At 46.2% G+C, this 17,204-nt stretch overlaps 1 protein-coding gene across 3 annotated transcripts in view; it reads right to left on the reverse strand.

Annotated features, from left to right (window-relative positions):
* Positions 1-12,069: 12,069 nt before the first annotated feature.
* LOC117058318 (keratin, type I cytoskeletal 14-like) overlaps positions 12,070-17,204 on the reverse strand; it is a 33,573-nt gene continuing 28,438 nt past the window's right edge. For all 3 annotated transcript variants that reach the window (XM_033169414.1, XM_033169415.1, XM_033169416.1), the window contains 5 exons: positions 16,486-16,647; positions 16,235-16,360; positions 14,591-14,811; positions 13,695-13,735; positions 12,070-12,454 (listed from right to left, as the gene is read on the reverse strand). In XM_033169414.1, the coding sequence (XP_033025305.1) occupies positions 12,357-12,454; positions 13,695-13,735; positions 14,591-14,811; positions 16,235-16,360; positions 16,486-16,647 (648 nt within the window). In that variant the 3' untranslated portion in view covers positions 12,070-12,356. The remainder of the gene's footprint in view (positions 12,455-13,694; positions 13,736-14,590; positions 14,812-16,234; positions 16,361-16,485; positions 16,648-17,204) is intronic.

The following is a 17,204-nucleotide window of genomic DNA, read 5'->3' on the forward strand; positions in this document are numbered from 1 at the left end:
GCACTTCAGGCCCAACACCACTAAGAGTTTAAATAGTGAAAGTTGAGGGCTCCACCAGTCTCACCGCCCTCTTAACACTGCTGAGATGAGCTGCCCATCCACTTGAAAGGCAAAAGTCAAGGAATAAACAGCTATTCTGTTTACTTAAAAATATTTTAGAGTGGGAAGAAATTAGGGTTCACTGGCGTGGCCCTTATTTTAAGAACTAGATGAAGTTATACATCTAGTTTCTCATAGTCCAATGGTACCAGAGCCTTCTAAGCTGAAATGGACATTTTAAAGATTTTTTGTTGTTGTTGTTTTGGCATTCTGGTAACATTTCCAGTAGAAATAAAACCTTTTTTTTAACAATCCAGTCTTGAGAGATACTTTTTCTTAGGAAGACGTTTTGGTCTTTTCTCACTTTTTAATGAAGCTGGAAAAAATATGAATGGGGGCAGATTTGATTCGGCAAACAACAACAACAACAACACCCAGGAACTTACTGTATTGCGTAAGAGAAATTGTCAGAGAAAATGTTCAAGAGTTACTTTTTCATTATACGTTTTAAGTAACAATAGAAAACCACAACAATATTGCCAAGGTACAGTAAAGACAGTGTTTACACCCATGTTGAGGACACTGTTGAAAGACTCTCCAGCTGGAAAAGGAACGGGAACACCTAGCAAATAGCTTGCTGCTTGGAATCGCAGGTGGGGAGAATCAGCAGGGGGATTTTCCATCTGCACAACTTCCCTGACAGACTTTTTAAAAAGCCACATTAACTCAAAGCGTATTTCACTCCTCACTTACACCTTCTATCAGTGGTGATTCAAGAGGTTTTCCCATTTCCCCACGCTTTCTAGGCAGGGGTCCAAGCAGTTTTCCATTTGCCCCACCACTGTCTGTGGGGGGGGGGGGCCCTCTTTACCGACTGCTTAATCAGAGCAAATGAAAACTCGATGGACATTTGCTCTGATTCAGTGGTAAAGAAAGGGTTTTTCCCGAGGGGAAGTGATGGGGCAAAGAGAAGTGTGGACAAGCCCTCTGTTTATTAGAACTGAGTTCAAACCATTTTTTTATAGGTGCAACCAACCAGTTTGTTATCCTTTCTTCGTTAGGGTAACAGTGTCTGTTGGAAACCCCCCAAAGCTAGCACACAGGTACTGCCCGGGCAGATGGTTTAGCTGGTTGACTCATCTGAGGCTAAAGCTACTGTTGTTGTTGTTCAGTCGTTCAGTCGTGTCCGACTCTTCGTGACCCCATGGACCAGAGCACGCCAGGCACGCCTATCCTTCACTGCCTCTCGCAGTTTGGCCAAAGCTACTGTAAACTGAGTTAATTACCTCAAGCCTTGCTCAAAGAAATGGCCCGGGAGCCTGGGGATTATTTCTAAGTAATGATAAACTTCCATCCCAAATCCCTTTTAATATACTCCTACCAAGTCAGTCTATCTCTCTACGCTTTCCCCCCCAGCCAGTGCAGAAGGAAATTAAAACTTAAATGCCAGCTTCAAAGGAACTGGTTGCCTCAGCGAGAATCCCTTGGGTCACATCCTCAGCCGGCTGAAACTCTTAACTTCATGGCATTTCCTGGTTTGCAACACGCTCCCAGTGGTGGAGGGGACATTTTGGTTGATGGGATTCTCAAAATGTGGGGTTTGCATTCGCACAAGTGGGAAATGGACAATTGCCGGGGGAAGAACAGCTTCCTCCTAGATATGCTCCTCCCAACTGTCCTACAGCTGCTTGGCGCCATATGTCCAAGTGAACCCTCTAAACCACCACATGTAAGCCTCCACTTGCTCTCATTTGGAAGAAGCTCAACAACGTTTTCATGGAGGAGAGGGCTTCCAGTGGATACTAGCCATAATGGCCATTCCCTGCCTCTACAGCTGGAGGCAGCAATGCTTCTGAAAACCGGTTGCTGGAAACCTAGGAGGTGGAGAGTGCTCTTGTGCTCAAATCCTGTTTTCAGGTTTCCCACAGGCATCTGGTTGGCGACTGTGAGAACAGGATGCTGGACTAGATGGTCCATTGGCCTGATCTAGTGGTCTCTTTGGTTCTTCTCCAGCTTTCAGCACCCTGACCTTCTGCTCTCTGGGAGCCTCCATGCAGTGGCATAGGAAGAGGGGTGCGGCGGGTCCGGTGTCATCACTGAGGCAAGTGACAAAATGGCAAAAATATGTGTTTTTAAAATATATATTAAAAAATGGGTTCACGACACCTTTTTCGAAAAAATAACTCCTGCACTCACCGCACACCCCTTCCTACGCCACTGGTAGCTAGCTGAGGCAGGGGGCACTGGGTGCCACACCGCAGGGACTGCAACGTGCCTGAGCCACACGTCTCTCCTGAGGGGGAGACGGCAGACGGACCTCTTGCAAGCTCCACGCTGCTTTTTCGAGCAGCACGGGGCTTGCATCTGCCCACCACCTCAGCTGCCCTACAGCTGCAGGGGAGGCTGCGTAGAGGCTCCATGCAGCGCACCCTGCCTTGGCTCGCTCCACCCCTATGGGCAGCTCTCTCTGCCCCTGGCTGCAGGACACATGTGCCACACCGGGCACCCAAGCGGCTAGCTACGCCACTGCCTCTGTGGTGTTCAACTTAAACCCAGAGCCTTTCCGTGTTCATAAAAACCACCTAGAGAAAGTACGTGGTGGGGTGACCCTTATTTAAGACTGGTGCAAGACTACAATTTTTCTCAAGGGGATTAGTAGGAAAAAGAGAAGTGTACATCAGAGTGGCAGAGAATGGTTGAAGAAAAAAAGCACGAGACACTTACAGACAACTTGCTGAGCATTGAACCTGATCTGTTTGCAGGGAGTTTGGATGTGATGGCCTGGGAGTCAGACTCTGATGCTGAACCTGAGGGATCCCAGCCTGCACAGGATTCCCCGCCTCCAGAACCAGCTGAGCAGGGGCCAGGGCTTGAGCCTGAAGGATCCCCACCTGTGCTGGATCCCCAGGTGCAGGCATCAGCAGAGTCTGCTCTGGCTCCTGATGGGAGGGAGGACCCATTGCCTGCAGGTGCTCCACTCCCAGCCTCTTCAGAGGAAGCTGAGGCAGCCCCTGGGTCCAGTAACCCACCAGCCTCTCCTGAGCTGCAGAGGCTCAGGACAGAGAGGCGAAGAGAACTAAGTGCCTACAGGAGGAGTGCTCGCCTCCAGGCCCGGAGGAGAGGCGAGTCTCCGGAGGATCGGGGCCGCCCTAAGCATAGGGCCAGATAAAAGCCAGCCAGACCCAGCCCAAGTTGCGTGAGCAACTTAGTTGCAAGCGTATGCTCAACCTGCAACCTTGTGCCTGAACCTGCCTTGGACCTTGACCTGCTCCCTGCCGGACTGACCTCCTTTGGACCCCTAGACCCAGGACTGGACTTGGACCTCGCTTCACGGACAAACCCTTGGGGCCAGCACATTGGATGAGGTTGACTGTTTATTGAACATTTGTTCTGATTTGTTTGTGGGGAAGTAAGATGACATTGCACCAAGCAAGTCTCACCCCACACTTTCCAGTGCATTTCCTGTCACTTTCCTTGCTGCAAAAAGACTGATCTTTGGGGGAAGAGGTGCAACAGCTCGCAATTAACTTTCATGGTGCACCCTGAATTTGCCAGTATATGATTGGATCCCACTCAGAAATTGTGGCAATACTCCTCTTCTTTTCCTCCCCAAAAGAATGAAAAGCTGCATTTCTTATCTTTCTACATGCTTAAAAGGAGATGTGGAATTTATGACACACAAGCCCTTCTCAGTCTCTTGTTTTCTGACTTGATGAGAGATTAACATTAATTACTGCTTTGCTAAATAACAGAGTCCAGGAAAAGAGGTGTGTAATTTTTTGGGAAGAATTATCTTCCTAAAGCTCATTGCCCATGGTTTCCTGCTGAATCAGGAAAATTTAGTTCAGCACTAACAGAGATTTTCTGATAAATGATTTTCTAGATAAACGAGAGAAACAAAAATGCTGTCACAAGCACTGTTAGTAATACTCAACAGTAAATCCACCGAAAGCAATGAATTTAACTCCATTGGTTCTAATGGATCTCTGAGTATGACTGAGGGATTGTCCATATTTCCAGTTGCCCCGTGCCTAGAAAGTGCAGGTCTGAGAGGTTTTCAGCTTGTCCAGTGCTTTCTAGGCACAAGTCCAAGCAGTTTTGACTTTGCTCAGATGCTTCACTCCAGAAAACCTGCTCTTCAGTGCTAAATCGGAACAAACAACAATCCACACAAAACCTGATTGCTGTTTTTTCTGATTCTGTGCTAAAAATGGTTTTCCCAGGGTACAGCTGCAAGGCAAATGGAAGTGTGGATGAACCCTTAGTTGTCTATCACCTGTTTGCCTTCAAACCCTTGAACATGGGGTGGGAAAGCTGTGGCTTTCCAGATGTTGTTGGACTCCAGCTCCCATGAGCCCCAGCCAGCATGGTCAGTGGGCAGGGATGGTGGCAGTTATTTTCCAGCAACATCTGGAAGGCCACAGGTTCTCCATCCCTGTTCAAAAGAGCCAGTTCACTGGCTTAAGTTGTTCTTCCGTTTTGATAGTTATAGCTTGTCTTGTTGTGGAACCACAGCGGACAAGAAGTAGCAGAGCTTTGCCCTGGTGAGCCTTCCTAAGTAATCAAAACACCTTCTCAAGCCATCTCGAACAGAAGGTATTAACTTGCAACGTTGTCGCTTTTTGCAGCTTAAGGGCAAGTTAATGAATAGAAAAAGGAAAGGAGTGGGGTTACGTTCATTCGTTGTTGTTCGCGTGTAGCTTTCCTTTGCAAAAACAAATACAAACTGACTTGCAGCTAAGTTCTAAAACAAACATGCATGTTAGTGGTTGTGCTGGACTATGCTCATGCCACGAGAAAAAAAAATTGCAGTCTTTGTGTGCCAAGTGACAGCCATTCATCCGTAGATTCCTGGGTTGAACCCAAGCATTAAGCACATAATTTGCTCTGGATGAGCTCTGGATGCACTACTGGAATTATAATATTGCTAATGACACTTTTTCCTAGGAAGAGGGCAAGGTGTAACAGTTCAGCTGGTAGGCAGGCAGTCAACTGCAGGTGTAAAGGCTCCGTAGCAGGTAGGCCAGTCCAGATTCCTGTTGGAAACTGTGGAGAACCACTGTGAGTAACTGAGGAGAAAATACTGAGCTGGATGGGCCAGTGGTCTGACTCAGTATGAGGTAGCTTCCTATGGGCAGCAGAGCTGGCTTAACACATTTTGGAGTGACGTTCAGTTAAGAATTGTTCTGCTGGATCAGGCCAATGGCCCATCTAGCCCGGCATCCTGTTCTCACTGTGGCCACCTAGATGCCTGTGGGAAGCCCACAAGGAGGACTCGAGCACAAGAGCACAATGTGTAATAATGCCCATTACCATACAAAGGGAGGGAATAGCATAAGTAAGTGAAGTGACATCTGTAGAGAGGGACTCTGTCAGACAAGTACTTCAAAGTACCACTGCCTATTGGTCCACAGCTGAGGTATTTAGGGACATAACAATACATTCAAATCTAGAAGGATTGGGGGCGGGGACTGTGAGGTGTCGGGGGGGGGGAACGGCTTCCTCCCCCCCCCCTTTGGCCATGCATCAGCAGAACAAAGCAATTAGAGTCCCTTGCCAGTTAAGAGTGTTTAATGATCAGATTAAAAGAACAAAGCAGCCATTCTTGGAATGAAGGTGCTCCCAATTAGGTTTTCCTGCTACTCCCCCCCCCCAATTCCTCCCTGTCACTTCCCCTTCTCGCAACCTGATCTCTCAACCACTGAGCCTTCTGCATAGCAACCTTATCAGCTCTCCTTGCCCTTGGAGAGAGAGGCTGGACACTTTCCAGTGAAGGGGAGTCAGTTATCTCTCTCTGTTCCTGTTCTGCTTCTCTAGCTGTTCCCCACTCAGCTCTGCCCAGCTGTTGCTTTCCGAACTATGTCCCTCTCCAAACCAAGTCTCTCAATCTATACTGCTCCACTGTTCTTGGGCAGCTTCAGGATCCTGGTCAGGAGCAGGAAGAGGGGAAGGTTCCCACCATTCCTCATCAGAGCTGTAATCCTCAGTCTGTTCTCTGACAAGGACACATTTAAAGGGGGAAAGATCCAGGACAACTGTGAGGTGGGAAGAGTTTCTCTCCTACATTGATGGAGGACAGGCCAATGTAGATCCACATTTTGTTCTGGTGTGGACAAGCCACTGGTTGGCCACTGTGGATGTGTTTCACCTTATGTTCTTGATTAAGCCTAGTTGCCTTTCATCCTGGCCACCTGCCTCCTTTGAAGCAGTTTTCACCCTCAAGTTGTGGTGCAATGCAAAAATAAAACAAAATGCTGAGTTGCAGGGCTTGTTTTGCCATGGATGAAAATGTTCAGGAAGCACCACTTCATTCCTTTTTCAGCTCTGCACTTAACCTGATCTTTTAGAACATCCCAGGTGGCAAAATCTTTGGATCTGCCAGATCTCATCACTGCCCCAGAGAATCAGAGGCTTGCAGCTTCCAGCCCCTCCTATCCTTCACTGGAACCACCTCATTACCCCCTAATTGTACACAATTTTTGTGTCACTATCATCCCTTGTCCCATGGATAGCTGATGCACTGGTGACAGAGGAAACACCCTCTAATTGTTTTGCAGTTCTTGTCCAGCTGGCTTTCTAATCTCAAGCTCACCCACTCAGAAAATGTGTTAGGAGGAGGATTTCAGTCTCTGATAAACAGAGTTTCTGGCTCCGAAGACACCGGTAGCTTTTAACCTGATCCTCTTGGTTCGGAGAGCAGAGAGGCCTTGTTGGCAAGCCTAACAGGACTGAATGGGAGGCCCCATAAGATCTCGAGATGCTGTGTGCAAAAGAATGATTGCCTAAAGCTCACCCTTACTGGTTCTGGTACTCAAAAAAAGTGGGGGTGCTCAAACTGGGGAGGGATGAACTTGCCAGCTTCCACCCCATGTTCCCACAGGCACTGGTTGTACCCATTCTGCCCCCAGCATTGAGCAAGAAGGCCTTCAGTTGTGCGCCCTTAGGAGCCCCCTTCTGTCATGGCTTGGGACCACCTCTCCTCTGGTAACAGCAGTTCTGAGGAGGAGGGGGAGGAGAACCCACTCCCAGGTCTTTCCTGTTTGGGAGTGTTATCCCTGGAGCCTGCCTCCCCTTCCCTGAAACTGAAGAAAACACTGCTAGCAGATGTTGATGGTTGGTCTACAGGCTCCTCGGGGGATCAAGCAATCCCACAGCTGGAAAGTCCGTTACCCCAAAAGGAGCTAAGAGGAGTGGCCCTTTAAATAGTCAGGCGGCTATTTACTCACTGGTTGAGTCCTCCAGTCAACGGCTCCCTTGCGCTGCTATAAAATTCAGCCATGTCTTTCTTGAGACAACTTGGATGGTTGGCCTCAGCTCTCGGAGAGCTATCTGTGGTGCTGAACCCAGACCCTAATCTTCCTCCAAGGGGTAACATTTGCCTTGCTCCTCTGCCTGGACAATCAGCAATGTCTGACCTCTCCTTGTTTGGCCGATCACCCTCCTGGGTCGTGGAAGTCCCTGTGGACTGTGACTGTTCAACATGGGACAGTTGGGGGGGTGTCACATGGGGGTGCCCGGTGTGTTCACCTCCTGCTCAGTTTGAGCTCCATGAATTCTTTTTGAAGGCCTGAAGGGGGCTGCTCTATCACTGTTAACTGCCCCACCGCATCAGAATGAAGCCAGCTGAGTCAGGGCAGTTTTACTTGCTGGCATTTCATTCAATAAGTGTTCCCTTTTTATGAGGTCTTGTTAATGCCATGATTGGCGTGTAGTGTATAACAGAACATGACCTTAAGAAAGATCTTTTAATGGGTTTTTCTGCAGGCTGGAGGGTGCTACGTATGAGATGCAAAGGCTGTGGGCTTTTCCACAATTGTTGCAATTAATAGATTGCAGTGCCATGGACCTATTCACCTCATTAAAGGTGAAGGTAAAGGTACCCCTGACCGTTAGGTCCAGTCGCGGACAACTCTGAGGTTGCGGCGCTCATCTCACTCTATAGGCAGAGGGAGCCGGCGTTTGTCCGCAGACAGCTTCCGGGTCATGTGGCCAGCATGACTAAGCCACTTCTGGTGAAACCAGAGCAGCGCACGGAAACGCCGTTTACCTTCCCACCAGAGCGGTACCTATTCATCTACTTACATTTTGATGTGCTTTCGAACTGCTAGGTGGGCAGGAGCTGGGACCGAACAACGGGAGCTCACCCCGTCGCAGGGATTCGAACCGCTGACCTTCTGATCGGCAAGCCCTAGGCTCAGTGGTTTAGACCACAGTGCCACCCGCGTCCCTTATTCACCTCATTAGGGAGGATAATAAAGGCAGGCTTCAATTCTACTGGCCTTGGGCTTGTCCTCTGATGTTCTTCAGTTTTGTCAAGGACACAGACTGAAATGATTTTCCTTGTTTAGTGTTTCTTTTCCCGACTGTCAAAAACTGCCTTCCATTTTTTTTTCCACCACTGATGTTGTCTTTGGGCTGCCTTTGTCCCCCCATTGTTATTTCCATTTATGGTTCTTTCCCTTCATAGTACTCAACCTCATCTTCCTTCACTGCTGATGTATTGGCTGTGACAACCCATGTGATTTTGTTGATGATGTTCCAGAGTGAATGGCAACTAAGGCCAAGGGCAGTGAGTGCGAAAGAAGAAGAAGAAGAAGAAGAAGAAGAAGAAGAAGAAGAAGAAGAAGAAGAAGAAGAAGAAGAAGAAGAAGAAGAAGAAGAAGGGAATTGTACCAAGAAGCAATAGGCAGGGGAATAAGCAATGCATTGAAACTATGAATTTGAAGAGGAATTCAAGTTGAATAATTTCACTTTCTTGTTTAAAAAAAAAATGAAGTGCTGGTTCTCATATATTTATAGAAGTGTTGTGGGTGCCAGCCCAAAAGTTCCAGTACTCCACACTAGGGAGTCTTGTCACAAAAAAATCCCTGACTTCCCCATTTTGGGGTGGATTTTTTTCCCTCCCCCTGGAGAAATTCAGTGGAAATGGTCAGCACACTTTCTCTGCCCACCAGCCTGTTTTGAGAGGCCATTTTTGCTGACCACTCTAAAAGATCCTGCTTCTGCTACCCATCTCTTGCATCCCACACCGTGGAGGCCTCCAGCTCTGCCATTTCATTGCACTTTTCCCAGTGATCTTCAGTAATGTGAGCTGTGTATTGTGGGGAAAGTTCTGTCTCCACCACCTCATTCCTTGTTCCTTCCTTTGATGTCCAGGCTTACCTGCCTGCACCATTCATATCGAGGGCACTGTTGCACCTGCAGCAAGGCAATCATCATCACCTTAATCACCACTTCTAATGAAGCTCAAGCTCCTCTGCAGTACTCCAGCCCTTCAAAGCATTGCTTAGTACAAATGCCGGTTAACCACAGGGTTTTGATGTTCTCGTTTTTATGCCCTTGCACTTTCTCCTGACCACCACATTGTTGCACACACAAGCAAGTAGCTCGCTTTCATCAAAAGGCTCTGAAATCACCCAGATTTGGCTCAGCAAGCTGTCATTCAAAAGTCCTTAGCATGATGTTGGCAATACTTGTGCGGTTGAATTTGAGGAATGTTGATCATGAAGCTTGGGATTCTGATTCTGGCACGATGCCCGTGGTGGTGAAGTGAGGTGTGGCAAGGCAAGTTATCACAGCAATAAAATAAAATAAAATAAAAATGCACCTAACAGCCAAGGGAAGCATCCAGTTATGCCAGCCCAAAGTGGCAGGAAACTGTCACATGAATCCTCCCAGCCAATCAGGAGTCTAAGGAGGCAATGCTAATATTTCCCTGCTGTTCTCACCTCTGCCAGCAGGGGGTCAGTGCTAACGTGCAGTCACTGTATTGTAGAAGAGACCCTAGATCAAATCCTGCTATCAGACAAAAGAAGTGTTCAAGGCCAACCATCAGGTAGCACAACCAACCCATGATTAGTGATTGGTTGATTTGGGGTCTTTTTAAAGGATTGTGCTATTTTAGGGATTGTATTATCTTACGTTCTTTTATTTGATGTTTTAATGTGTTCTTAATAATATAAAGCGGAATAGAAATGAAATTAATAATAATAATAATAATAATAATAATAATAATAATTAATAATAAAATTATCTATTTGATTTTGTTGCAAACAGACCTGTTGCTTGTGCAAAGGGCAGTATATATTCTCAATAAGCAAATAAAAATGGAAATGGGGAGGGGTGCTGGGGGAGTTGACTTGTCCTCTGTATAGCCGTAGCCATTCTGTGTCACCTGAAGTTGCCCAACCCTGGTTACAGTTGGAGAGGTTCCATGGCTGAAGTGAAGGGTGGTGCTCATTAGGACTGGTAGGGTGGAATTCAGGGAGGTTGACAGTAGGGGGAGCCAGAGCAAGCTGCTAGCCATGGATAGGCAGAGCCAACTCATCTTGTTTTTGTCCCCAGCCTCCACCCTTCTGGCCCCGCTGCTTCCTATTTCTGTCTGTTCGCCTATCCCCTCTGAGCAGGGAAGCAGTGACAAGGGTTGTGTCATCCGTTCCAGGCAGTTCTATATATTGGGGTAGGAGGGAGAGCAAAGGAATGGGTAGCTGGGAGAGAATCAAGGAGTGGGTAGTCCCACTAGGGGTATTTTGCTCAGATGGGACCCCGCAAAATCCAGAGGTGGTTCTGTGTTGCCTTCCTGTTCACCACAAGTTTGAGTTTTTGAGAAGTTCTTTAGCAAAACCCAGTAGCTCCAGAAGGAGGTGGGAGGAGACAGAGAAGAATGAAAGGGTAAGCCGATAACTGAGAATGTGGCTGGAGGATATCCATTAAGCTCCCTTTGAGGATTGGAATCTCTCTTTCTGTGGATGAAAGGGTAGATAGAAAAAGATGTAGAAGAAAAAGATTCCAAGCCGAAAAGCCCAGGTCTCAAATGTTATTACAAGAAAATTCTTGGAATGTAACTAAAAGAGCAAAACTGCAAGGTGAACTGGAAGCTAATAAGCTGAAGTAAAGCCTTTGTTTTCTGGGAAATAGCATGGCTAAATTCCTTATCTGCAGCCCTATAAACCTGTGTAAAAATACCTGATTTCTTTAGAGGAAGCAACCTAAGCTGAGGGACTCTGCTGGGTTTTTGTTATGTACTGAGTTGAATAGGATCCAAAATGCAGCAGTCTGATTGGTCCTAGAGCAATAGGATTCAGAATGCAGCAGTCTGATTGGTCCTAGAACAATAGGATCCAGAATGCAGCAGTCTGATTGGTCCGCAGGAGCCACCCAATCCAGCTCCAGGTGGAAGTGAATCCGCAACCCGATTGGCATACAGGAGTATCCCGGAATTAGCCAATCACGTGGGGCCCATTGTGTAAATAGTGTATATAAAGCAAACGTTTTGGGGGAACTGCATTCCTTACTACTAGGAGCTGAATAAAGAGCATGAAATTCACACTTGACTCCGAGTATATTTCAGTTTTCTACCTGTTCCTTTCAGCAATACACACAGGTCCTGCTATCCAAATGCTCGGTATATGAAAACTCACTTATCCAAACACGAGCAATTAGTACTCAAATCTCGCTATACACACTGCAGATTCAGATACCCAAACATCCAGACCTGCATGTAGTACTGTAAACAGATTATCAACCTTAAACAAGCCTTACTTTTTGTGTGTTTAGCTGGCCCACAGCTGTGAATTCATCAAAAACCATTGTGAGGGGGAGTAGGGAGGGAGAGGGAGAGATTGCACAAATATGAGAGCATTTTCCCCCTTACTTATTTGCCTTCTGCAAGGTTTCAGAGGGGTTTCCTGGGTTTCCCCAGGTTTTTTCATCATTTGGGGATCAAAATTCCTTGGTTGGGAATGCATTAAAAAAAATCCAGTAGTAACCAATTGAAATCATCTAGTCATTATACAAACACTCATCTAACAAACAATTTCCTGAGAAATTGTGTTTGGATAGCAGGACCTGTGTGTGAATTGCTTCAAATAAAGACAGATCTTTACACACACACTCCAAAATAATTCTTGAAGTCTGGTTTTTTTCTACAATAAAAAACACTGGTTCTTTCCCAATTTTATCCTTTCTTGTGGAATCCCACAATGATTACATTTTTGAGAACCCTAAATATACAACCATGAAACGATCTCGTGTTTTATAGGAAATAATGCTTTATTAGTTATTAGCAAGCAAGGCAGTTGACTGTAAAGGTCACCTAAGAGTGTGCTTTTTCTTCCTTATGCAAAGGTTTCATGTAGATGCACAACACAGAAAATGTGTGTTGTATTTGTTAATTTGGAAAACTTGCTGATAACTATTTTTTTTAATTAAAAAAAAGAAGGCATACTGCAGAACGCATGAAGATTCTGTGATGTTAAACTCTCTCAGTTGTTTTCACAGAACTATAATCTTGGGGCACTGTTGATGGCAGGTTCCTTTCAATAGCTGGACTGTTTGAGCTGCTCACGAGAAGAGACTACCTTTCCATCTTCAACCTCCTCGACAATCATGCGAACTTGACGTGAGGTCTTTGTCACTGCAAGAGAAGAGTTGGAGAGAGGGTTTATTTCCCCTTCAGGCGTTTCATAACTTCACCTGCTAACTCTACCTCAAAAACAGAATGATCAGGAGGTGAGAGGACCCGAGAAGCTTATATAGGGTCCTCAGCCAACTGGGAGGCTGAGCTGGGAGCCAATCAGGCCTTGAGGGAAGGAACAAGGAATGCTGGAAGGCTTCTGTTGCTTTCTAGGCCTGTGAGCAGAATGGTTTCCATTTCCACATACAGAAGACCCCAGGAAGTTGCTCCTGGTATTATTTCATAACTTGTCTCACACACCACTTGATTGTAAAAAAAAAACAACAACAAAAACTCAAAGCGGTTTGCAAAATATATGTAGTTGAGAGAGACAAAAGTAGAATGTCTTACAGGGATGGGGAACCTGTGGGTCACCTCCAGATGTTGCTGGACTCCTGTCAGCCTTGACCATTGGCCATCCCGACTGGGGCTGATGGGAGTTGGAGTCCAACAACATCTGGGAGAGCACCCACTCCCCGTCTGTGCCCTGTCAGAATAGCAGAGATGAGTACCTCATCTACTCTCCTCTTAACTACTTGGAATTGTTGAGGAAAATAGGAATTGTGTGGGCTGGGGCAATCCTAGGTCTGTTTGCTTAGAGTTCAGTGAGTTCAGTGTCTCTATGGCTGCGCACACATTATACCTTTGAAGCACATTTGAAGCACATTTTCTCCTCAAAGAATACCGGGTGCTGTAGCTTGTTAAGTGGTTGCTGGAGATTGCAATTCTATGGGGGTAAACTAAAGTGCGCAGAACTTTTTGAGGGAAAGAATGATTTTCAAATGTGCTTTAAATGTATAGTGTTCGTACAGCTTTACTCCCAGTAAGTGTGTTTAGGAAAGCATCGTAATGTTTTTTCTGAACAGCCTGAAAATCTGCTCAGGGTTCTGGCCAAGGGAAATGAGTGATAGTAACGCTGCAATCCAAGATGGTGATGTCGGTGAGCAGCATTCTTTGATGTGCAGAGATATCTGCATCCTGACTCACTTAGCAGTGGCAGCAGCTAACATCACACAAGATGAAGGGTCTCAGTGTTCAGATGATTATCTCCTTACCGCCTCCTTACCATTTGTGGTGGTCCTTCAGCTACTGTTTTTAGAAGGCTACTGGGTTTGGCTAAAAATGGGACAAGTCAGGGCCTCTCCTATATTTTCCCCATAATCTGAGCACTGAACTTTTTTTAGTCGGCATGCATTCTTACCATCTCTTGCAGACACAGCCGCATTGTACTGGGAACTGATGCTGTAAGAAAAGGAGGAAAGAAACATGGCCAAGTTAGAAATGCAGACTGCTTTTCTAGAATACATTATGAAATGCCAATGTGATAATAGGAAAAAAAGAAATCCTAAAAATGCCTCTTAAATATGGAAGCAGGGCTGTGTACCAATTATAGTGTTGTTTGTTGATTAGATAATCCAATAATTAATGGATCTATTAATGCCAGCACCACCAAAATCTGGATAAAATTGCCTTTTAAGATATTGAAGGTCATGTGGTGATCGCACAGGGTCCCCAGACGTTTCACTGTCCATTGATCCCTGTACCACCACTCTATCTCTCCGCTGCCACCAACCAGGCCCTACCTGGTAAAATACTGAGTCCAGTCAGGGCTTAACTGAAACATGAAACTTATGTTTATTTAGTGCAGTTTATCAGTTGTGTGGTTTCAAAACATTCACAATAAATTACAGTTATTTCCTTGTTTTCTTCGTTCCTAACTGTTCCTGCCTCAGCTTATCGTATTTAACTAACTCACCCTAACTGCAACTCCTTTCCCAACTCACACCCACACCAACCAACGAACTCCCAACTGCCAAGCAACCCTCCAACCTCAACCTCCAAAATCTGAACCCTCAACTCCCCCCACAAACTCCCCCAGAGTGGGTTTTATAGTCCCTCTGACTCCACCTTCCTCCTCCCTCTGGGTTCCGATTGGGTCACCTGTTTAACTATTTCCCTGCCAACACTCCATATTCTAGCATCACATACCGGTACCGTCACAGGAACCTCCCTGTTTTGCTCCATGCAAGCTGTTTTAGAACACCCTTCTTGCCATCCCTCCCCCATCACAGCCACCCCAGTCCCTCTTTTACATACTGGGCTTCCTCTCCCTCCAACAGGCGGCGGTAGGTGGCGATCTCCTGCTCCAGGCGGGTCTTGACATCGAGAAGGATCTTGTATTCGTGGTTCTGACGCTCCATGTCGCACCTCAGCTCAGCCAGCTGCTCCTCCATGCTGGTGATCATAACCTGCATCTGGGCGAGTTGGGAGCCATAGCGAGACTCTGTATCTGCCAGGGTGGCTTCCAGTGCCGCTTTCTGGGGGAAGAGAATTGAGAGGAGGGTCACATTCATTGCTTTGAGAACTTTGGAAGATGATCAGGTATATAACATGGCAGTAGGTGGGCTGCACGCTGGTTTCATGAAACATTTCGAGGAGGGATGGAGGGAAATTGAATTTGGTTTGCTCTTCTCAAACCCATATGCAAACCAAAACACAGCTATTCTTCACTTTTCCAGATTTTGTGGTGCATCTTCCTAACCAAATAATATGCATATATTAGAGGAAATTTCCATAAAATTCATTATGTTCAGGGATGTTGCTTGCAAAAAAAAGAAGTCTTTATAAAAATGTGTTTATCAGGAAGAATTCAGACGGAAATTCTAAAACCCCTACACATTACTACTGAGATATGGAGAACTGGATTTAAGATTGGAAAGTTGAGAAAGTGACAGAAACCAACATTGTCAGATTTGTCAAATCAGGAATAACATCTAAAGTCCTTAGGTAAATTCAGCTGTCCAATCAGCAAATATCTTTGGGTTATGAAGCCTGCTGGATCAGGTCCCTTCCCTCTAGCCCAGCATCCTGTTCTTACAGTTGCCAACTAGATGCATGTGGGAAGCCTGAAAGCAGTCCACAAATGCTTATGCCATGATAAAAATGAGTCTTTAAGGTGCCACAAGACCACAAGACTCTATGTTGTTTTTGCTGCACTAGAGTTACCGCTCTGGAAATTATTACACAGCTTTGTTGTTGCATTCATATTTCACCCAAGAAGCTTAAAAGAGTTTCACTCACTCGCACAGGCACACATTTCATCCTCATGAAAGCTCTACCGGGTACAGTAGGATGAGAGATAATGGCTGGTCCTAGGTCACCTAGTGAACTTCATGACCGCATGGGGAGTTGACCCTGAGTCTCCCTGGTCCTAGTTTGACAAGCTAGCCATGAAAACCACATTTTAATCATCCCATATTAAACTTTTGCAGAGCCTCCAGGCTATGAGAAAAGAGCAGCAGGACGACTCGCTCCATCCCTTCTCAATGCCACACCTCTGACTTTCTCACTCAAAGAACGCAAAGACCGCAGTCTGATACAGTGTAGTATATATAAGCTGCACACTTCGCTGGAAGTAAGTCCTATTTAATTTAATGGGCTCAGTAGACATATGTAGGATTGCACCGTTTGTCACCACCAACCTATCCCATTGAGTTCAGTGGGATTTAAGCACAGTTCGAGCCCTGTGTGTCTCATTCAAAAGCAAAGTTTCACTCTGTGTAAGGACACACTAATGATATTGTCCAAAAGAGGAGAGGTGGGCATTGTTACGCAATGGCCAGAAACGCACCGCAAATCATTCAAATGAAAAGGTCCTACTTCTTGGACTGTGTCACCAAGATAGAGCCATGGGGACTTTCAGAGACTCATCATCCTCCCCAGTGCCACGTGCCACCTTACCGTGCTGAGTTGAGTCTGCAGCTCTATCTCCAGGCTTTGGACGCTCCGCCTCAGTTCTGTGATCTCCGACTTGCCGCTCTGCAGCTGCTCCGTGTGGACGGCAACTTCGCGGTTCAGCTCTTCGGTCTGCAAGGAAAAGGAGAAGACATGCTGCTCACATGAAACTCAGAGCACCGAGCATCCATTTGAGAACCTGTGGCACTCTTTTCCCCCCCTCCAGAAAGCCCCTTCATCCTGAGAGGAAGTCCCACCTTGCTGAAGAACCACTGCTCAGCATCCTTGCGGTTCTTCTCCGCCAGGTTCTCATACTGCTCACGCATCTCCGCCAGGATCTTGGTCAGGTCCACTCCAGGAGCAGCGTCCATTTCCACGGAGATCTCACCACCCATCTGGCTCCTGAGGACAGCCATTTCCTGGAAAGAGAAGAAAAAGTGGAAAGTTTATTTGCTTTGTTGTTGTTTTGTTTTTTGTCCTCTACTCTGGGTTGAGGAGGGAATTGCACGCAGATGAAGGTGATGGATGGTTGGTGAAGGACCCTGTGTGAGAGGCAGGGAAGGGAAGTTCTCCCAGGGTGGGAGGTTGGGCGAAGAAAAGGAAGATCTCAGGTGAGAGCTGAGAGGGTTCACCTTTTTCTGTATGGGACAAGAGTTAAGATCTACCTGTGAGAGAGGACTCTGCATTCTATTTTTACTTACTTTTTTTTAAAAAAAAAAGTTTAGATCAATTTTTTTATTGTAATGTATTCTGAACATTCTTAATAAAAAAATCTTATAAAAAAGAAAGAATGTTTATTTGCTTATCCGTGCCAGCTGTGACAACGGGAGTCCAAAACCACATAGAAAAGTGCCTTATGGCAGATTAGCCTACTTCTCCAAGTTGTCCAGTCCATCTCTCCCAATACAACTGGAAGCAGCTCTCCTGGGTTTCAAATAGGGGACTTCCACATCACTTCCCCCTCCCCAATCCTTTT

This window comes from Lacerta agilis, chromosome 14, assembly GCF_009819535.1.
Source record: "Lacerta agilis isolate rLacAgi1 chromosome 14, rLacAgi1.pri, whole genome shotgun sequence".
Taxonomy (NCBI): Eukaryota; Metazoa; Chordata; class Lepidosauria; order Squamata; family Lacertidae; genus Lacerta; species Lacerta agilis.